Here is a 23,927-nt window from a genome sequence, read left to right as displayed (position 1 = left end):
AAAAAGTCACCGAAATCCGTGGCTAAAGTCAGGTTTGTAAATGTCCGTATTGCTTCACTTCTCATCTGCGTGTTATTTGAATGGCATTCACTCTCCTATACTACAACGTAGCTAGTCGGGGCGGAAGTGATGAGCCAGTCGGGATGACCCATAAAAAGGTCAAATCATTGCCGGCGCAGCACGCGCGGATACGAGTGCTGTAGCTTTACAGACGTAACACATAAAACGCACGGGCGCATGGGGGCACGGGCGTACGTAGCCTGACCAGACCGCTGTGCAAAGCACTGCAGTCTGACATGTACTAGTGTTTAAACGTTGTAAACGACCGTCGCTTTTGACAGCAAGACCACAAAAAATGTCTTTTATTTTGTTTGATTTTAACAGTAATACCACCCACCTATATCGTATTTTGCTGATGGTTGAGTTGAATTTGGTGTTTTGTTGGTATCCAAACCTTATTGTTGAATTTTTTGGAGTAGATTGTGCGATGATTCACAAAATCAACGAACTACCACGAACGCTCAACCCGAGGTACCGTGGTAGCATTTTACGTAGGCCCGTGCGCTTCGTGTGTTACGTAAAGCTTGTCGTCTTCTACGTACATGTATTTCCGCGCGTGCTGCTCTCATGATTTGACCTTTACATGGGTCACTTCCGCTCCGACTAGCTCATCACTTCTGCTCCGACTCGCTACGTTGTAGTACAGGAGAGTGATTGCCATTCAATAACACACAGAAGATGAGGAGTGAAGCAATACGGATGCTTACAGACCTGATTTTAAGGACGGATTTCGGTGGGTTTTTGACGTAATGATAAAAAAAAAACGCATACCGATTAGTGAATGATTATCATAGATTACGGGGATTCCTTATATTTTAGTTTTCCACGATTAATAAAGATATTCATGAAGGAAACGTACACCCACCGCTGAAAAATAACAATGTCTGCGAAGGAGTAGACGTGCAGCCACTGTCGCGAAGCGACATCGGCTGCGTGTAGTTAGGGCGTACGTAAAACGCAACCACTTCCGGTTCCGCATGCGTGGTAGTTTGTTGATTTTGTGAAGCTCTCGAAGGAAAAGATGCCACCACACAATCTACTCTGAAAAATTCAACAATAAGGTCTGGATACCAACAAAACGCCGAATTCAACTCAACCATCAGGAAAATACGCTGTACATATGTAGGTGAGTGGTAAAAATTATCTTACTCTTAAAATCAAACAAAATAAAAGGCATTTTATGTGATTTTGCCGTCAATAGTGACGATCGTTTACAATGTTTAAACACTAACCTACTTGTCAGGCTACACACGGACATGCTTCTCTCCTCACAGCTCAGGGAAAAAACAAACAAACAAACATACATGTATGTACAAAACCCAAACACAAAACATGGGTTTCTTAAACCATCAAAATGTCACACAGTTTATCACTTTGAGTTTGTTTTTTTTTTTCTACAAAATAAGGCAAAGCATTAAATTCGGTATGCACCATATCACACGATTTAAAGGTACAGCTTAAAAATGCTCAAGTTCTTTAAATATTTTAAAATAAATCCTCTCCCATGCCATCCAGTCCCCTTCGCTCCCTCACAAGTACAAATACAAGTGGCTTTATGACTCTGAGTCTGAAGCTGTGCTGCAAAATCTCAGTATCACAGAGTAGTCAGTAACTCACAAACAGATAGTAGAATATAGGGTCTAGATGTCTACACTAGTAGTGGATGCTCTCTGGACTTGGCATTTCGGGGATAATTTGATTAAATACCAAGTGTAACTACTATTAACGCAATTCATAGTGATGTATGTCTTGACGCAAACTACTGTCTTTCGGGTCACTGCCACTCTGCACTGCGAGCACACAGCAAATCAAAGCCTAAGGGGGTGGGGAAACACAAATCATCCCAAATGTAAATGGATGGGACCACTCGGGATAAACAAAACATTACTCCTCCACCACCACCAGAGGAACTACTCTACGTAGATCTATACGAGTCTATCTAAAATTCTATAAAACCATCCAAGGCATGAACCAAAACATACCGTTGTGCTAATACCTCTGGCAACCGCAACCTGTGCTCAGCTCTGCAAGTCCTTGGGCTAAAAGTGTGCTCGGTAACGTTACATGTACAATGCAATGCTCCGTGGCTGGCAATGCGGCACCGGGCCGTGAATATGCGCCTCAGCTAGCTGCCCGCGATCCCCGAAGCTAGCTACCTCAAGATGCGACAGGCTTGGGAACTTCTCGCCAGCTCACGTGTATATTCAGTATGCATTTAGCTCCATGCTCCCACTGTCCTTGCTCTACGTAGTCCGAAAATATCAATAAATTGTAGAAATGTTCTACTGTATTCAACATTACATTTTTAAAATTCTGGCAAAAGAAAACTCAACTAATGAATAAAATAATATTTTGGTATTTTTATAGAGTTTTCTAGATATACTATGCGTTTTAGCACTTTTATAGTAAAGATATTTTTTATAAATTATGAAAGAGGCTTCGCAGATTCAATATGGCAGCCCCCTGTGTCTCTTGTTCTGTGACATCGAGGTGCGGTGATATCACGACTTTCAAGCATGCGCTTCCATCCAACGATAAAGAACTGACTCATAAGTCACTTCGCAATGCTATTTCAAAAATCCAAGCTGATGTGAATGCATTTCTGACTAAAGAAGTGGAAAACGAGAAGCTGCAAGCAAAGTCAAAAGGAAAGAACGAAAGGACACACAGCCAGCAGCAGGAAGAAACCGCAGGTAGTCTAATGTGTCTAGTGTCTAAATTAAAGTTTACAAGGCCTAACGACTGTAACGTTAATTTTGTAAATTTTCACAGTATTGAGGAGGCCCTGTCTGAAGTACGAGTTACTTGCTACAACTCGCAAGAGGTGTAAGTGCGAAGTGAAGGTGATTCAGGTATCAAGTAGCAGTAGTAGTACTGAAGTACAGGTACGGTTCAGTTCGGGAAACCCACTCACAAGGGGGGCCCCTCCTTATAAGTAACCCGTCCCCCTTATAAGTAACCCCGTCCCCCTTATAAGTAACCCCCGGGGCACCCCTTATAAGGAGTCTCCACGCTTTTTTGCAATGCAACGCGAAAATGAAAGGACTGCGGCAATTCGCTTGATTATGTCCATAAAGCTTCACAAGTTTCCTAGTTACTCACGAAATTTGAGCAAAATCGGTTTGAGGCATCATATCTAAAATCATGGATTTAAATGCGATGTCAAACGACCCATGCGAATGCTGTAATGCGAGCGATTACTGGCGCGAGTGTCGCCAGGCGCGGCGGCGCGGCAATGCTTGAGTGCAGACGTGGCACTTTACAGACCTGTACTGAGATGGGAAATGTGATGATGATGCTGTGTACCCAGTATACTGTATAGTGGAAAGAGGCTGTTTCTATTGAGACTTTTTGTTCTACAGTGTAGACCCAAAGTATGAGTCATGACCATTGATGACAGTTCTAGTCTAGTAAATGTGACCCGCTAAGTCGGAGAGGACAATTTTCTGAAAATGACATGCCATTATCCCTGAAGTACAGTAAACCTCACATGAGTCGAAGCTCTCGGGACTGAAAAAAATGTGTCGACTTATTTATAAGTGAACTTCGACTCTCGTGAGAGTCAATTTTTTTTTCGACTCACAGTTATGTACATGTATATAGGTCTAGTACATTTGCATGCGTGTGTGTGTGTGTGTTTGCATTCAAATTTGTCTGTTCTTGAAGATAATGTTCTTATTTTGTTCTAAATTGAACATGGAATTTGTATCAATAATAGTAGTTAAACATAGTTCTAAGAATGTCTGCGCTAATGTGGCAATGTGCATGTGCTATGTCTATGGTGCAACAGTATTGCTGGCAGACATTCTCTCAGCTGTGTGCTTTCATCTCTGTCAACCCTGAGACAAAACACTCTCCCAGGCCCATCCCACCTCCATTGAACAAAACTATACAGCCAGCCGGCATGCACAAACAAGCTCCGCCCACTTGGCCTGTCACTAAAATGATAAAGCAGCGATTGGCTTGACCAAGGAGTTCTGGCTTGACATGGATAAAGTATGGATGTGCTGTGTGTATGGTTTAAGTATGGATTGATGTGTTGCGTGTATACATGTATACATGTGTATGTATTCGACATGCGTGCGGAGCGGTACGGTGTAAGATATTGAGTGTGCATGCTTACTAGTACCTGCAGCAGGTCAGGGACGAGGTTCTGAATCTGCGATATGCCGATTTTTTTGTTCTCCTCTAATGTAATGAGAATGCCAGACAAATCTTCTTCGGCTCAAGTGATGTAAACTACGGGTATTTTGTACAAAAGGGACCAAATGTTTTACTTCAACACAGCCGAAATTCGACTCTCGTACTTCGGCTTTTCCACATATTTCTTAGAGAAAATACATAGGGAAAAATTGGGACTTTTTATTTTGCTTCGAGCTAAGTGATTTTCGACTCACTAGACGTCGACTTATCCGAGGTTTACTGTATATCTAATAAGATTAAATTTTGTTTTGTTCATAGAACCCAGGGTTGTTGATTGAAATGGTTCACTGTTAAAATGAGATCGACATTGAAATTTAGAAATTGATTGAAATGATTCAATGTTAAAATGAGATACAAATGTGTGGCCCATTTTATGTAAGCACTATCTTTTATGCGATTTTCCACAGGTGGCAGTGATGGAGATGACTTTGGCTTAGAGGATGAGGATGGTGAGGATGAAGACAATAGTGGAGACTGCCCAAACACAGGACAGGATTCTACTAAGAGAAATGCAGAAGAAAGTTGTGTTTCAAGTGCAAATAAAAAGTCCAAGACATCAGAGACATGAACATGTTGGACTGAATGCAGAGGACTGGTGATTTTAGTGCATTGTTTCTAGTCCAGGAAATGCATTGGCTCCTCTTCTCTAGATACAATGTACTGTGTAGATGTCATTCATGTGAATGAACATACAACGTAGGTGCTCTGTACATGTTGGTGGAGTGTTTTGCTACAAGTATGTATGTATGTATTTCACTGTATGAACTTCATCAGTGATATATTTCAAACTCAGATCACATTTGCATCACTACATGTAGTACATTTATGTTGATTTTTAGGCTATGCCTCATTTTTGTTGACTGACAATTTAGGTTATCAGAGCCAGTATCCATGCTCTATCCTCACCCTTTCCCCTGTCTTCCAGAAGTTTGTGCAAATTAATTGTTAAAGAACTTAGTTTGCCCTCTGACTGTTCACCTTCAAGATTTCTTTTGTTCATGTTAATTAAAACAAGAGATTATCATTCTTTTTTAATAAATTTTCTTTGTAGCGTAGGCAAGTGCAGCACAACAGATTTCATTGTTTGTACACGAGTACAAAGTACATGTATGCAATGTACGATGTACTAGTAATCTGTGGTACAGTGGTGTAAGCAAATTCTATCAATACAGATTGTTGCATGACCTGTGAATGTACACTTTACTATGTATGTGATCCATTAAAAATATGAAGTAACTACAAAAATGTATGTATCTTATTTTTGCTGCAAATGAAAATGCACAAATACATACAGGTATACTGTATGTTCATGTCTAAAGGACAAGTTCACCTTCAGAAACATAAGGATTGAGAAAATGCAACAATATTAGTAGAACACATCAGTGAAAGATTGAGGAAAATTGGACAATCGATGCAGAAGTTATGAATTTTTAAAATTTTTGTGTTGGAACCGCTGGATGAGGAGACTACATTGTACTACAGCTTGTGAGTCATATGCGTACAACAGTATAAAGAAAATGTAAAAGAAAATTCAACATATTTTCACTTTTTTCGCATAATAAAAGAGCACTTGACTTGCCTCTTTCTAAAAGCAGGGGGAATAATATTATCCATAACATTTGCCGGTAACGAGTCAGGGGAATGTGTACTTTTTTCAAAAGATGGAATTTTGTGAAACTCTCTTTATGTTTTCCTTATATTGTTGTACGCATGGACATCTAAGTTATTCATACACTGCAGTAGTCTTCTCATCCAGCGGGTACTGCACAAAAACTTCAAAAATTCATAACTTTTGAACGGATTGTCTGATTTTCCTCAAACTTTCAATGATGTGTTCTACTAATATTGCTACATTCTCTCAATCCTTATGTTTATGAAGGTGAACTTGTCCTTTAAGATACGTTGTACAATGTACATAATCACCTTGTTATACAAGTCAATGTGGAAGGTACAAACTGAATGGGATCTCCATGGCTTGCAGTGACAGCTCATGTCATAGTACACATACAGGTCGTAGTCATAATGTTTAGTTGAGGGCTGTTATGTTCCTTTTTCTCAATAACTACACTTTCTCAAGACAGCTGTAAGATTAATCTATCTATTTATTTATTTATTTATTTATACCGTTTTATTTTCACAGGGTAGCCCTTTCAGTTAAAAAAAATGATTTACAAAGGGGCCCTGCATAAAAACAACATGAAATACATACAAAGTTACATACAAAAGTAAATCCAAAAAAGATATCACAAGGAAAGAAACACAAGGATATGAATTATGTGTACATTGTATAGAGCTGACATTTGAAACTGATGTTATCACATTGCAAACCTCAAAGAAGGTGTGTTGGAGGCAATGACGGTTTACTAAAAGGGCACTATCCTTAACATGCTTAATGAGGGCGTTACATGTATTGCCATTCTTTGCATGTGTGTGTGTGTGTGTGTGTGTGTGTGTAAGTACATTGTACATGTATTTCATTTGGCATTACAAATCATTTGAGGTAGTCTATAGGTTTTGTTTGACAGTCTGTGGTTGAGACAGTTCTGTGTCGCATATTCCATAAAACTGTTAAATTGTGTACAGTGTACAAAGTTCATTGTACATACAATTTGTACTTGTGGTTATTAATGAAAATTGAATACAGTGTACAACTGTACATGGAAAACGTGCTGTTCAACAGATCTGTGAATTGCATCTCAAAAAGAATTACAGTCATGATATACATGTATCTGACATTATTGATATTCTGCATTTCCCTTTGAAATTTGCAGCTCCCCAAAAAACATGTATGTACGACTAGTTTCCTGCTTGTCTGTGACTGAATAAATCTTAAAGTTATTATACAGTACTGGGATTTATCTATGGTATACATTCTGAGTGCATCACATGTTTGTTTGTTTTTATTATATTTTAAATGCTAAAGAACTTTCTGAAATACATGTACTGTTATAACTAGGAAGCGTTGGTGGTGTAAATTGCAGGCGAAAGACATGTACACTAGGTTACATGGCTGGCGCAACCTCTTTTTTTTTTTTTTTTTTTTTTTTTTTGCAAGTCAACCACAGGAAATATGTTAACAACTCCCCCCTGTCTTTATTTCGTTTTGTTTTAGAGTTTGATTAGCTGATTGTGGTGGAGAAGTGGCAGCAACACGTCCCCCTCCATCCTGAAAACGAATCCACCTCTCTCCCTGCTCCCATAAAGTCGGCCCCTGAATTTGAAAAACGTAGTGCCGGCCCTGGTATAGAAGCATGAAACATACGGAAACGGCCGGTCAACACCCTAGTCCCTCCCCCTGTAAAGTGCAGTCTTTATTCATGTTTTGTATCATTATTTGGCGAATATTTAAGTCATGTTAAAAGAGATTTACTGAATTTAGTCGTTCGTGTTTTACATGCATCTTTATCTTGGTTGCTTGTACAGTACCTTTGACAGTTTTTCACAATAAATTTTCGAAAATGTATAAATTGTATTACATTCTCGCATGGTTTGATTCATAGAGTCTCCAAATTCTACCTTTCGTAAAACACTGTAGTTTAGAATCTGGACTGTCGGATAATGTGGCAAGGTTGCATCTCCTACTTGAGTTACATTGTATCAGCCCATCAAAAAAAAAAAAAAAAAGATAATAATAATTCCACGTTGTGGATAATAGGACGTTTTTGATGTTTGTTGAGTGAAGGCACTGAAGATCGATTCAGCAATCAAGTTGTTTTCTCTTATTGTGCACACACATCATACGTGTATATTTTGTATGAACTGTAGGCCCTACTATGTGATCGTCCTTTGATATTTTTAGGTGTGATTTGTCACACATTTATACCTCGTTGCTCGGCTTTGGAAGTACAGGATATTCTACATGTATACAGCTGTATCTCCTACAATACAAGTGCAGGTGTGTTTTGGTCTGAAGGACAAATACCTTACCACCGGGAGTTTTGCAGCCATTTTATGTTATCATGGAGGACACTGAATAGGGATGACATTACAAAACGTGTTCACTGTACCCTGTAATTTGCTTCCTTTTGTACTAATACCTGCTTGATCAGATCTGTAGAGTAGATGTGGTCGTATAATTCGTTTTACAAGGTAATTAACATTTTCGTAGCAATAAGTAGCAGGTTGATGTACTTGTATATTAAAACACTTGCAGATTGTTTTTTTTTTTCGTCAATGATCTTATTTTGATTTACATGGATATTGTACCGAAAGACTGAAGTAACTACGTTGGTCAACGGTGTATATCTATAGGCAGACATTTTCCAGATGACAGCTGGGTGTTCTTGTTTCAGTTCCAGTTTTGACCTTCGTAAATTTATGTGGAAAATAGACACACACTTGAAGAGAATACTAAATACATGTAGGCCTATATGAATCTCCTTGACAAATCATGTGAATCATTCCGCATCGAAGAGCCAGGAAAACATTTACTTTTTTAACTGTTGGAAGTACAGTATGTCACAATGTGTTACATCGCAATCGTCTAGTCTTTATCTTCTCGTGTCACTTTACCCCCTTTGATTTTCTGGGGTTTTTTTAATAAAAGAAATGAAAAAGGAAAAGTGAAAGGGGGCACTTTAATTTCTGAAAGAAAAACCCGGAAGTGGCACGAAAAACAAGGAGAAAATTTGAACTTTTTTTTCTTTTCTTTTCTTGGCAGCCGGTTAACCCCGGAAGTGGTACGAGAAAGTACCTGTTAGGGCCTTCTCTCTCTTTCTCTCTCTCTCTCTCTCTCTCTCTCTCTCTCTCTCTCTTGTCAGCTGATTAAACCCGGAAGTGCACAAGAAATATTTTGTGCGCATACAAAATTATATATGTATATATATATTTTATATATATATATATATATATATATATATATATATATATATATATATATATATATATTATTTTGGGCTTTCATGGAATTCAACAAGAACAATCTGCTTACAGCTCATCACTACCCACAAGACAAATCAGTCAGATGTTTTATGAAATCTTATTTATTGTAACCAGTAGCAAGATTTAGATGGGTCATCTCCGTAGTGGTATCGATGCTTATTCTACATTTATTTATGTATTTTTTTTAGTTTGGATTCATCTGCTTATATCTAAAAACAGGGTGGCCCGTTTACATTCGTGGTCTTCCGCGGGTCCCTGTGAAATAAAGTAAATGAATACATGAAAGTACAGAATATTTGAAACATAAAAATCGACAATGCAAATTATGAAAACATAAAACAGCACTCACATTATAAGGTAAATTGCATTCAGCTGATAGCATAAAACAGAAAGAAAAACCCGGAAGCTGATAGCATAAAACAGCTGAAAGGAAAGAAATCTACACTATTACAGATGTACGAATACTGTAACGTATATGGGGTAGGAAATAAGGCGTTCTTTGTTGAAAGTTTGTTTGTTTCTGGTTTTATTTCCGTCATAAACATACATACAGATTAAAAATACATCATAAGGTATACAAGGAAAATGAAACATACATACATAGTAAATGAACAGTATACGATATATCATTGATGTACGAAAAAGAATAGAATGTATAGGATTAGAGAATGATAATGGCCGGGTAGCCCATAATCAGCTGCACTTTTCTGGTGCCGCTGGTCTTCCATGGGGAACCAGTTATAAAGAGGTAAGACAGAAAAAAATAGAAGAAGGTTACAAAATTATAACATACAAAATTATAATACATGTAGTCTCATGAAATATTGTTTTATATTGCAATATTGTTCAAGATTTCAAGGCAATATAAACTTTCTCGTGGTGTGTAAATACATGTCTTCTGTATCCAAGCAAATACAATGTAGGTGGATTTACATCAGTAAAAGTAACAGATAAACGTTTGTATATTAGTTTGTGTGTAGTCCTTGGTTGTCTGGGATGACTTAATGCAGTCTTTAATATGTGAGCTAACTTAGTACGTGTCATATGAGACTACAGAGGACTCCCGTTACAACGAAGTCCTCGAGACCGGCAGTTTCCTTTCATTATATCGGATTTTTCGTTATAACCGAACAGATAAACAATAAAAAACATCAAGAGTAGATAATTTTGCGGTCTGAATTTTTACTTCGTTGCAACCAGAATTTCGTTATAACTGTCTTCGTTATAACGGGAGTGGATTGTATTCTTTAATTACTTGAGTATTACTGATAATACATTAATGAGTGATCGAATTTGATTTTTAAATGCGCATTTTAGATTTGTTATATTTCACTAGGATTTATCGTACGTGTTCGCATTAGTTTTTACGGTTTTGAAAGTTGTCAGACACACTCCTGAACACGTCATCTTCAAGTTCCTAATTAGGCTAAGTGTCGGCTCACCTGATTTTACTAATTAAAATCACATCATCTCAAAGTCTCTGTTGACGGGTTCATTATTGCTCTACACTCCAATAAAAGCTACAAAAAGGTCTCCAGATAATATTTATTACTGAAACTATAAATACAATTAGCTCATGTATCTTACGTTAATCATGATAAATAACAATGATATTAATAATAATAATAATGATAATAATAATAATGATAATTATAAACAGAGTTTCTAAGCACCTCACAGATAATCAAACCAAAACGTGTACAGTGTATTTATAATCTTACATTATTAAAACATAACTCTAAACTCCACAGTAAATTACATTATTCAATATACTTTAACAATAATCAATGCAAAAATCAGCATACTTACAAGTGTATACACAAAAAGAAGATGGAAACATAACGTACAAAGTCTATATATAGAAAGCCATTATAGTGCCGTGGAATTTGTTGTTGCTCTCTCTCTCTCCTTCTCTCCTTTCTTCCTCTTGAAATGAAAACAAAAAAAAAGAGAGCACCCACATACACACTTCCTGGCTTTCCTTTCTCTCTCCCTCTCTCTCTCTCTCTCTCTCTCTCTCTCTCTCTCTCTCTCTCTCTCTGTATTTTATTGTCTCTGTCTATATTTCCCCACCCTATCTGTTATTTTTTTTCTGTCTTTCGCTCTCTTCTATGTGAAGAGAGCGTTTTCCAATGTTTGCGCTTCGCACCCAGTCGGTAGTAACGCCTGACTACGCCATAAAATAGTGCATGAATCAAGTGGAATTTATATTTGCTGTGTTACTGCCAATTTCGAATAAAATAGCTGGATCAAAGTATGCGATGAAGGTGTCATATCATCGACGCGCCTACATTATTCCGCCTGCTCTGCTACTCCGCCACGACTGGTGTTGTTTTCCGCTGGATAGCGCAGATCTGAAAATTTCGTGGATATGTAGCAAATGGAAGCAGGAAAACATTGACGGTCTGCTCAGGAGTTTTCAAATTACTACAAGTCCAAATTTGGGGGTTTTTATGACTTTGAGATAGAGATCGACAGATTCTGCCACCAATGTGACCCGTTTCATTTTCTCTCGGCAGTCGGAGCGCGTCTCCCTGGTCGTTATTCATATTGAGTGCCAAGTTGGTTTTCGATTTCCTGACGATCTCGTGTTGTACCTGGATATCTTTCAAAAACAGTTTCATGTTTTCAGTATTATTGGTTATAAGCCAAGTTTTCGGTATCAACTTCCGTGTTTCCATCGCTCGTGCTACATGTATAACCCCTCTCTGGTTTGTATCATATAGACGCTTTACGCCGTACCATGGATTGAGGTTGTTGTCAAGAAAAATGAACAAGAGTTGTACAGTTTGAATGCCAACAATCGACTTTGTACCGGCGGATCCGACGAGAGATGTTCCACACATGTGGCAACGTGTCGCCTCCGGGCTCAGTTCGGAAAGATAAGGTCACTGGGGTGAGACGTAGCATAAAATTCTTTCTTCTCTCTTTCATATCCGTATTCAATCCGTCTACTCTCCACTATATCTATAGCCATTCTTGTGTGCAGAATATCTTATTTACCCTTTTCTGACGCTATCGCAATCACGATCATGTTCCTGTCGTAGCCTACATAATTATAGCTTACATACTGTGACCAGGGAGGTCCATGGTTGAGTACCAGGTTCCAGTTGGATTTGTTCCGTAGTACTCCACGTCGTAAAAACGCGTGCATGTTTCCTGAATGTATATTATCTATCTTCAGTAAGAGAAAACTATATTATGTTCATCTCCGTCGTTTCACTCAATCGCTCGTGCTTATTAGTGCGTTTAAGCAAACACAAATTTTTACACACATAAGATATTATGTATGTATCTTATTTACATAAAGTGTGTGCGGGTGTGTGTGTGTGGGGGGGGGGGGGGTGGGAGTTGATAAAACGCATGGGCTGACATGTTCTGAACGATTGAACTCCGGATCGGGTTTATGGAGATTATATCTTGAGGTCTATAAAATGTAGAAAGTAAGCTGGATATGACTCTACCCATGCATTGTACAAGAATGGTACGCGCACCTTTGTGGCAATCATGTTGCATGTTATTTCACTTTCTACTTTCATTCGAAGTCTATAATCATTGTGATTATTTCTCTCGCACAGAATGTAATCAATTTACCATAATATAGGTTTACATTATTTGGACCGCATGTTATCATGTTTCATGTCATAAGATGGTAAACTCTCATCGCCATGTACCCGTCCTTTCTATGGGTATGACAACTGTTGTCATTAACCTGAATCAATATCGGATTGTTAACATGAAGTCTATGCTATGATGCACAGTTTCGAGGCAATGGAATTCGATCCAAAGTCGTTTCGTGATGGGGTTATATTCTGCATTTACGAGAGCCTTTTGTGGTGTTGAGCGGTCTGTACGTTTGTGCTCAAGTTGTCATAGCAACAGCATCCCCTTTTAGGAATCACCTGCCGTCTTCACACTGAGATGGCATCGACAGAAACATGGGGTATGGGGAGCTGCCACGGACCGGAGTGTCGTATAATTTTACATGTATTATCGATAAGAGAGGTGAAAAGGCAGGACGATTTTTTATTTTTTTTTTTTTTGTCCTTGAGCTGGTAGATTTCGACAATGCTACATGATTATGGCACATGCAAGTGGTGTTCAATAATACCTATTGCTCCAGTAAGGTCTGATCATTTACAGGGGGTCCTCTCACGAGCTCGATTTCTCATGAAGTGTTATTATTATGTTAAGCAGCATAAGAAGATGAATTAACATTAACGCCTTTCTTTTACTATGCTATTATATAAGTATATACATAACAGCAACAACAAAAAATGCTAGTAATGAATATAGAATCATTATCATTACAACTATTATTATCATCATTATCATTGTTATCTTTTATTATTATCATAATATCATCATCATTATCAATAAATCGACACTCTGGGATAATGCTTACCCTGACCGAATACTAAATAATATAGTCTTTCAATGCTTGATTTTTTGATTCCCTCAGGCAGACAGTTATCTTCAAAGTCGTTCCGAGTCTAAAGTGTCTTTACATGATTAAGATTTGCTTCGCTTTGCAGTTATAGGTCGGAAACTGGAACTACGTGTATTGCTTGAAGTAGCGCTGACTGCCACGGACAAACCATTTAAGAATGCAAATTCTTAGTTTGAGTGCAATGGTTACTGATATTTCTTTGAAACCTAAACAGAATTGGTGAAAAATGATACAATCATAATACTATAGTAGTGAGTATGTGTATGTGCCCTACTCGGTTTCTTAGCCCAACCTTTAAGAATGTTGCACCAAAATAAAGAAATGCGATTACGCTGTGATCTTATTATCAGCGATAAGATCTTACAAATCTTTCGTGACCACGTGCCTGGGTTTAAAAGCAAAATGCGCAAAGCGGAACTCCAAACAATGCCTTTTGACACTGTTAAACGTGGGTGACACAAAAGGTCCACAAGGACACCATGCAGCGGGTGACGGTGTGTTGTCGATTTTTGTCGACCACGCATTTTGAGTTTGGAGTGATGGCGGCGTTAGGGGTATCCCTGAGTTAATAAAACTGGGGATAATAGGCATAAACACTATTAGTTTAAAACCATATGAGCTTGGTGCCATTATAATCATGTTGATTGTGATTTTGCCCCGTAGGATGTGAAGTCACCGTCTGAGAGATGCACTGAGTGTCAAAAAGTGTCAGCCAAGATCATGGCGGAGAAAGAAGTGCAGGAAACAATCGGAGTTCTGCGGGACAGACTGCGGGTGAGACATCCACTATATTTAATAACCATTATAATTATGACAACTTATCGTCTTGCTGGCATAAAGGGATGGCTCAGTATTGGTTGAGGTGAGGATTTAGCTTTTAACTTTTTGTGAGATGCTTACAAACCACTTTGTAAAATGTTAAAGAGCATACAACTCTATATTGATGAAAATTGGTTATGAAATGGCTGAGATATTAAAAAAAAGTTAAACAAAGCGATACCTAATGAAAGGTGGGTCCCACCTTTTATTATGATCGCTTTGTTTTGGATATCTCAGCCATTTTAAAACTAATTTTCATCTGATAGACTTTGAATTACTCTTATAATATATGCTCTTTCACTTAATTTCATAAGAGGTTTTTCATTATCTCAGAAAATCATCAAAAAAGTTGGAAACCTGAAGCCCCATCTCAACCAAAACTGTACATCTCTTTAACTACGCAGATGATTCGATCTTTCCCTAGCGAATTATGCCAATGTGCATACACGGTGTACCATAATTATAATTCTGTGGATAGCAACACAATCTTTTACACATTCAAGTTTTCTCATAGGCTTCTGAAGTGTTGAGTATACTAAGTGTGCAAAGCATTATCTAAAGGTAGGCCAGGTATACGGAATTGACGATAGTATATGCAGGGCTCGACACTAACGGTGGCCCGGTGGCCCGGGGCCACCAAAAATGAAAGTCGGGCCACCAAATTTCAAAAAAGGGCAAATTTGGTAACCCGCCTCGGGCCACCAAAATTTTTGGAAAAGTATGTCAATAAATTCGTAACTTTTTGCGCCGGAAATTAGCAGTTAAATTTGTTCAAAGGATGGATGAAAAGGAATGAATGAATGCCTGAGAGTGAGTGTTGCAAGTTTGTTGAAGTTTATTTATGAGTAGATATGTCCAATTTCTAATTCTTACTATCATAAATCTTAGATATTTGACTCATTAAAAAAAAGGACTTTTCATGTTTTTTATTGTTTTTTTCGGGACACCAAATTTTTCTCTCGGGCCACCAAAAGTTTGAAATTTAGGATTTTGGTGGCCCCATCGGGCCACCAAACAAAAAAGTTAGTGTCGAGCCATGGTATATGGCACCACATTTAAAAACAATATATTGACAGCTGTAATTTAAAGATGAATATAATAATTATGAGCAACTCTCATACATGCTGTGCTCTTTAAATTTCTTCCTGGACATGGTATTACTCACTACAGTATTTCCACTGACCACAGGAAATAGTCGGGGAGGAATGCACAATTAAATACGTGATCGCCGTTATATATAGTGTGACAAATTTCGTATTGCAAAGTATTGCTTTTGGTCTGACGTATTCATGAATCCAAATCTTCATGCGCAATATTTTCCGGGGAGCGGGGGAGGGGGGGAGGGGGGGGGGGGGGAGGGGGGATTATTAGCCTCTTCTGCGTGAAGATTGTCATATGAATAATAACAAGTGTTTTACTGTGCGATTGATAAGAATACGTACAGATAAAGTAATTGTGCTGAAGGCATCTAGGAACCACACCTCTTTGTCAGTTGTATCACAGAGCTCGGACTGTGGTCAAATTTGCTCACGTTCTCTGTACACAGATTATGCAGATAATGGTTGACGACTGCGCTGCAATGTTTGAGCAGAAGAGGATAAAGAAATGGAAAGCGGCGCGAAGGAAGTCTGGGGAAACAGACTACCATTTGAAATGGACCGTGGTTGCATCAGTAGTCGTGATGTCGGTGTGTTACTTGCTACGTCTTTTTCGGAGTATACAGCCTGAACCCTGCTTACCCAAGGAGGACATCGATGTTGTGCAAACGTGACCACTCGAACTCCCATAATATCTTGACTGTAAAACGTGAACCTGTTGTTGGTAAAAACAAGCGGGATACAAAATACACTGCAGGTATTTTAAATATTAGATAGGTGGCTTTGGTGTAGGATCCTATTTTATACTCTGTACAATCATTCAGCCTGAGCGGCCAAAGTAAGATGTAAAAGGGTATAGGGAAACAAGTCTCCGGACAAGACTGAAATAAACAATATTTAAAAACAGTAATTCGATACTGTCAAAATACTATACGCAGCGTACTCGTATCTTGTTTTAATAATTCAAACTGAAAAAAGAAATATATATATATACAATACGTCCCAAAAAATTACAGAGTTTTTGCATTGATAACACCCAATATGATTAAACTGTCTAAATACTACTTCAGAGTCTTAAAATATAACATCTTAGCTCTATTTTGCAGAAAACCCCATTCAATTTGGTTAAGCAGTCACAGAGAAATGTGGATTGTTGTAAAGTATGCCATGAGTCTGATTCTTCCAAGTTTAGCACTTCGATGCTCTTGTGTGTGAATAAGACAGAATTTGGAGGGAAGAGACTCCAGACATCCTCTACAAAATTCCTCATTTCTCTTTGACCACTAAAGCAAATCGAATGGGGTTTTGCGTAAGATGTGGGCAATGAGTTATAGTTTCATACCCTGAATTTTTTATTTAGATTGATTCTCTATTTTTAAAGATATCATTGCGGAGGGTACCGTTGTAATTTTTTATTATTATTTTTTTTTTTTTGGGGGGGGGGGGCATACGGTATATATAGCTTAATAGTGAATTTGATTTCAGTATATAATGCACGCAAACCACTATGAATCGTGCAAAGAATCTCTAACATTGGTATAGTCAACTTATTTTACACGTTTTTGTATATATCTGTTTGTTTGTGTGTATTATGTGCGTGTGTGTGCATGTTGCGCGATAACTTTTATACATTGATATGTTCTGCCGCTGTACCAATACGAACGTGTGTTTTGTTATTTGCCGACATGTTCATTGATTTTAATTTGTCATTATAGATCGTGTACAGGTTTTTTTTTTCTTTCTTTTTGATTTATCCTATATAGTTACTCAGGTATCCATTTCTTACTGAACACGGCGCTATACAAATAACGCTTAAAAATCATTTTCATATTTAGTTCTTGGTTAAATCTCAGTTTCCTCATGTATCGATATTGAATGACAAGAATACGGAGAAAGAGAGCGAGAGAGAGAGGGAGAGAGCACGATCTTGGGTGCACGTCACGAGTCCGTCACCCACGAGTCATACAGCCTACCAGTCAGACAGCCCACGAATAAAAAAAAGCACACGATATAGACACTAAGTGAACAAGGCCCACGAGTTCGACATAGTGAAATAGGCCCAAGAGCTTTACGATCCACCAGCTCGACAATCGGCGTATAAGGCCTTTTTAAGTCCGACACTACACATACTCAAACAAAGCCCACGAGTCAGACACTAGGGGAAAAAAGGCCCACGAGAAGGACATTGCATCACGGGGCATAATTCACGCAGTGTTGGTCTCGTGGACCTTGTTTGCCTCGTGTCGGACTCGTGGGTTTTATTTACTTGCGGGTATATAGTGTCGAGCTCATGGACTGTAAGACTCATGGGTTGTACGACTAATGGACCATTTTATAACATCAATTTCACAATGTTACTTTGTTTGTGGGCAATATGACCCGTGGGTGTTAGGCTCGTGGGATGGTCCCGAGATTCTTGCATGGATAAAGAATATGTTTGTGTGTTGGTGTATTTTATGGGTTACAGATCTTAATCTGAAGGTTAGGACTCCATTTGTGTTATAGCTATTCCGAAGGTTCCTTATTCCGAAAATGAAATAAGGTTCCTTATTCCCGAGGTTTGTTAATCTGAAAAATGAAATAAGGTTCGTTCGTCCGAAAATTAAATAAGATTCGTATTTTCGAAAATGAAATAAACTTATTCTAGTGACAGAATATGGTGTTGCAATTACACACACACATAAAAAAAAATGGATATCAGGCAACGAATATTGTCAGGGGAGGATATTATCATGCTTGAATTTTTTTTTGGACATAGTATGTGCTGAGTCAAGAATATTGACTTTCATTCTATTTGAACAATTGCTACCAGCTAATGGATTTAGGTATATAGTAATAATAACAGTGATAATAAATGTATAGATGTTGAGATAAATAACATCGATGGCAGTAATGGTGATAATGATTGATGACAACAACAATTAGAATAATTATAACAATTCCATTTATCAATGAAGTTCTAATGCTAATTACAATTATAGTTAGATATATCTACATTGTGATATTTAGATATGTGTTCTGTATTTAATGCAAGAGTTATTATCAGATGTATGACATATAAATGCAGTATGACAGATGAAAATAAATTCACAATGGGGAGGTAGCTATAGATTCATGCATTGTTATTATTTTCTTAAATTGATCATGTTGTTTGAATATTTTCTTAGAATATAACGTATAAGCAAATTGAAATCTGTATGTGTGTGTGCATGTTTATAATTATATATATATATATATATATATATATATATATGTATAATAAATCATATATTTAGGCCTTCATATAAAGTATGTGCGATACATGTATGCGTAGGTATATGATATGTGTGCGTGTGTTGAAGTGAAGGGGAATATAGGTTACAGATAATTTATAGAACCCTTGCAATGATTGAATGTTCCTTTATAGCCTGATGTTTAATCTGAACTGCAACATCAACTTTTTAAGGGAATCAAATTTACCTTTAGCATACATGGGGGATGTCTGAATGTTTATGTTTCTTTCACACACACGCACGCACGCACACATACATACATATACACACACACACACACACACACACACACACACACACACACACACACACACACACACACACACAAAACATGCAAAAGCCAATATGTGCATTGTACACTCGGCGAGCTCGCCTATCTCCTTGCGCACCCCTTTAGAACCTTAAGATTCTGTAAAATGATGGCCAGTTGTTCCCTGGAAAGTATAGCAATATTACTCGACAACTTTCTAAATTATGCAAACTAGATCAAAGCATGTTTATTTTTGTCTATTGTAGTTCATGTTTATTTGAAAGCCTATTAAGTCTTTAACAAGACACTTGTGTGTCACAGAAATAATTCTGACATACTTTTGTTGACTCTTGACCTCTTTCAAATTACGAAATATGAATTCATAGATACATATTATGAAAACAATGAAAACAGTAAAGCATAAAACTGCTAAAGCTGACGGGCGGTTTCGGGCGGCGACGGTTCAGTTACTAATGGGATAAACGCACACAGACATAAACGCACATAGACAGTGGAATATACAAGAAAAAACAAATATTTGTGCCCTCATTATTCTTGATACGTGTACAACTGGATAATGTGCAATGTCTCCTTTAAGGACTCTGAATTAACCCAGATGTATACCGAGTGGGGATGAGGGTTCCCTTTTCCTAGCGACCATGAAGATGTTGAAAACTTGATACGGTTTAATGCAGTCAGGTCAACGGTTAACAGTTTGAGACTACCACCGCCAGCAGATTTACAAGCAGAGCGGTAGAATCGCGCCATCTATTGACGAGCAGCCACAGAATGGCCTCCTGCTTGAATCTCTGTATAAGCTGTTACTTTCGCGTACAGATATTTTCGCCGATGAGGTCTCGGACATTTTCGCGAAATGTTGTTTTCGCGAATGGAAAGTTTGGCTACTAGTATTGTAAGTGAACTATTAGCCTGGCGCATAGCGACATTTTCGCGTGTTGTTAAATTCGCGAAAATAACGGCTTTTACTGAGAGTCCGTCGCATGCTGGGTAGTCGTGGCTAGGGTTACCGTGTGTGCTTCTCACGCATGCTTGGCTTTCGATCACTTCACTATCATAAACATACGGTATGACCTTGGGCTATATCATACAATGAGGTTACGTTACCACAGCTCAATGAAATGAAAATAAAGACATTTTAATCAGGGACAATAATCTCTCTTCCTCGATTCTAGTCTGGTTTGTTTGACACATGTTTCTAACTTAACAGGCCCGTCAATCAATTTTCCCTTTTTTATCAAGCAGAAAATGGAATTTTCCAGAAATAGACCTACACCTTCAATGAAGTTGACCTTATTATTATAAATCTTATCATACTACCACTACTACTACTACTACTACTACTACTACTACTACTACTACTACTATACTGTTGTTGTTTTTTCAACAAAATCAAAATTTCATTTCTCGACAGAGCATAACATAGTTACTTGTTCAATCCCAAGGGGAACAACAATCATGTACAGTGTGAATGGTTCGTGAGCATTGTTGGGTCAATGTTCAGCTCCCCCCCCCCCCCACACACACACACACAAACACACACACACACACACACACACACACACACACACACACACACACACACACATACACACACACACACACACACACACACACACACACACTCCGGTTCCGCGGACTCTGTCTTCATTGATTTCCTTTTTCTTTTCTTTTTTGATTAAATAACAAAGAACACTTTGATGCATATCTTTTATCAATACAATTATGGTTGCGGCAAGTATATCATTCTGTTAAAAACACGAAAATCTGTGCAATTTCATGGTTTACTCGTCTCATATCCGATTTTGTTGAAATTTCTGTCATTCTGCTTAACTGATTCACTTCACCCTAATCATTAAACTCAACTTTAACACTGCTGGAGCAGAATGTGCCTTTTCATCCGTTTTCTTGTTATTTTCGTTAAAAGCAACAACAGTTAGGAGGGCAACTTGTAGGATGAGTGCTGAGTTAACAAACAACGATTAAAATCTTTTTGTTATTGTACGACCATTTTATGGTGGTGTATGTTGAGTATCCTAAGCCCAGTGATATTATTATGTGATGCTTTGTTTACTTTCGTCCGAGCCCGCATGATTGGTTCTTTATGTCAACACTGTCTTGAGTTAGCGCCCTTGCGTGCATGCTATCAATAATATTCTGTAAATAAATATAAATATCGAGACATCGCACACTATGCACACATTCAATTCAACCACTTATTACTTATAGGTCATGTGCCACTTCAGTTCGCTGCAATCAGAACAAATATCGTATTATCGAATGCTGATGCTCTGTCAAGCTTTAAACGAGGAAAAGATGAATTGCTAATTCTCATCAAAGTATATATGATAAGGAAAGCAATAACGTCATCAGGTTGAAATGTGTAGCGACACACATTGCATAATTATGAAATGTCTATTCTTAATCTCTAGCCATCATACATTACTATAAACCTTTTCCGTTGTAGTTGCAATGGACTTTCAAAGCACACCAATGGATCAAATCTTCATGAATTGAGAAAGAATAATATAATAGCTCGAATGCATCGTGTAATTGATGCTTTTTTATTCACCTGCAATTAAATCAAATCAATAATGTCAGAAATTTATGTTTAACACACAATAGTCTTCAGAAATGTCTTGTTTCATTTGCCTAGGGCCATCATCATTATATCAGAAGATCCTTACATCGCTTCACTGTTTACTAATTCCCCTAAAGAGAGATGAGATAAAGATACACAGACGAACAGACAGGCAGACAGACAGACAGACAGAAGAGGAGGGGGAGGGACTCCTCGAAAGTTCAGTGCCAAACAAAGTGAATTCGAAGTGTGGCCAGAAACCTTCTTCGCAAAGAATGGTATAGTTATTTGTTAATTTATTGCTTTCTGATTTATAAAGACAGCCAAGTAAACGAAATTTTAAAAAAGAAATCAATTTCAATGTACTCTAAACGTAAAATGATCAAGGACCTTTTCGCTTTTCCTCCTATGAATGTTATTTCGGTTATATACAGTTATCTAGATTTCTCGGTCCCCGTCTTGACGTGGCTATGCTCAAAAGACCAAACTGAACACTCCTAAGAGCGCATAAAGAGACCAGTAATATTTTTCAAGGCGATATGGAACTGCGGGAGTGTGCTAACAATAACGCTGATGATTAGAAACGGATCATTAAAATGATCCCAAACCATGTCAGCCAATAAGCAGACGCTTGATCCATATGATCTAGTTGACCGAGAGAAGTGTCAAAACTAAGTTGACATTGATAGTTAAACCTCTTATTGGTCAGTCTGTCATTGTCGTTGATGTGACCGGTCTGGTCCCCTTGTGTCCTCCAAGGAGGTGAACTGTATGGAACTATGGACAGGGTGTGACACAGCAAAGCAACGACAAGTTTTAGTATCATCGAGAAATCAAAAGGTAAAATGCCTTCTTTTGATCCTTTAGATTACTCTGCACATGGGTACGTTTCATTCAGTGTCACAGCCATTATACCAGATAAGTCTGTATACTTGTGCGTTATTCCACCGAAAATGAATATACTGTATTATACAGAAGTGGGAAGTACTACACGTTTCAACCGGCATTTCCTGATGGCTCCAACCTATATTGGACTACATTCAACATTCATCACGACACTCTCACTCGATCAGAGACAAGGAAAACATCGAGTTACAAGCTGTAGAATTGATTTCATACTCAGTGACTGAAGGTGACCATATAGCGCATGTCCCCTGCAGACGGAGAGGGATTGTGAACTCAAATAAACACGGATAACACTCAACAGATTCCAGAAAGAAAGTGATGCATATTTCCATTATCATTTTAGAGCAGAGTTAACAGTCTTTTCATTTGGCTTGATATTTTCACATTTTCATTCCCTATTCTCATCTCCTGACCAGCACTTTGTGTACTAGTGCACTTTTCATGATAATAAAACTTTGTGGAATGCTCTTTATATCTTTTATATCGTTGTATGTACATAGTACGTGCTGATGTCACAAAATGTTATGGTCTTCGGTGGCGGCATTGCAACTTTAAAAATTCATATCACTTTTCAGCGGATTGTCCGATTTTTACTCAAACTTCACATTGCGGTAGTTGCTTCATTCACTCAGACCAGATGTACAGGGCGTCCAACAAAGAAAGAAACTAAAACAAAGGCTTATTATGCAGAAGAAGTGGGGTGTATGCATGATTGAGAAAAGAAAAATGTTCATAAAATTTGAACTTAAATGCTCTTTCAAATTATGCATTCGGAAAACCCAATTAGTCAAGTATCTTTGAGTATCATGACTTTTAAATGTTTAATGTCAAAAACCTCTTGCTACAACACACACCAGAAAAAATAAAGAGAAGCATGGATACCTCTTATTTCCAGAAAAAAAAAATCATGCAACAAAGGCTTTTTGGCTTTTGACTTAGACTTTGAGCTCATCAGAGAAAGAAAGAGGTAGACAATTCCTAGCTTATCTGTTCTTCAAAGTATTGTGAAAAGAGTTGTATACATATAGTGGATTATGAGCTGCGCCCATAACAACATGACCACCTGCATGCCCTGTCATGGCAAAGTCCACATGTCAGCGACGGAACGCCTCATGCATGGCAGGGTTGTCACGCAAGATATTGCAAGATTCTGAATGTTGATTTTTAATAACACACCCTATATAGAGATTTGGTGAAATAAGGCTTTGCTTAAGGCTTCTGATTATTTTAAAACTTAAGATGTGCCCACCTCTTTCTTTTCCTGATGTGTTCAGTGTCAAAGCCACTGAACTTAACAGTGTGATAGCAAATGGTTTTTGACATTAAATTTTCAAAGTTATGTACAAACATTGAAGCATACAGGACCTAGAGTATCAACATAAACCATGAT

General features: G+C 37.9%; 1 protein-coding gene across 1 annotated transcript; it reads left to right on the top strand.

Annotated features, from left to right (window-relative positions):
• Window positions 1–2,511: 2,511 nt before the first annotated feature.
• LOC139745595 (uncharacterized) lies at window positions 2,512–5,188 on the top strand. The gene is made up of 2 exons (XM_071655988.1): window positions 2,512–2,753; window positions 4,671–5,188. Exons 1-2 carry the CDS (start codon window positions 2,513–2,515, stop codon window positions 4,829–4,831), a joined length of 402 nt encoding a protein of 133 aa, XP_071512089.1. The 5' UTR covers window position 2,512; the 3' UTR covers window positions 4,832–5,188.
• The last annotated feature ends 18,739 nt before the right edge of the window (window positions 5,189–23,927 follow it).

Source organism: Diadema antillarum, unplaced genomic scaffold (assembly GCF_040938485.1).
Source record: "Diadema antillarum isolate AM-2024a unplaced genomic scaffold, OU_Dant_1.0 seq00001279_RagTag, whole genome shotgun sequence".
NCBI classification, from domain to species: domain Eukaryota; kingdom Metazoa; phylum Echinodermata; class Echinoidea; order Diadematoida; family Diadematidae; genus Diadema; species Diadema antillarum.
This window is presented reverse-complemented; position numbering and strand designations above follow the sequence as displayed.

Coding starts and splice junctions, on each gene's coding strand:
- LOC139745595 (XM_071655988.1), top strand. CDS start 2,513: ATGGCAGCCCCCTGTGTCTCTTGTTCTGTGACATCGAGGTGCGGTGAT. Junction 2,754..4,670: donor GCAGCAGGAAGAAACCGCAG/GTAGTCTAATGT, acceptor GATTTTCCACAG/GTGGCAGTGATGGAGATGAC.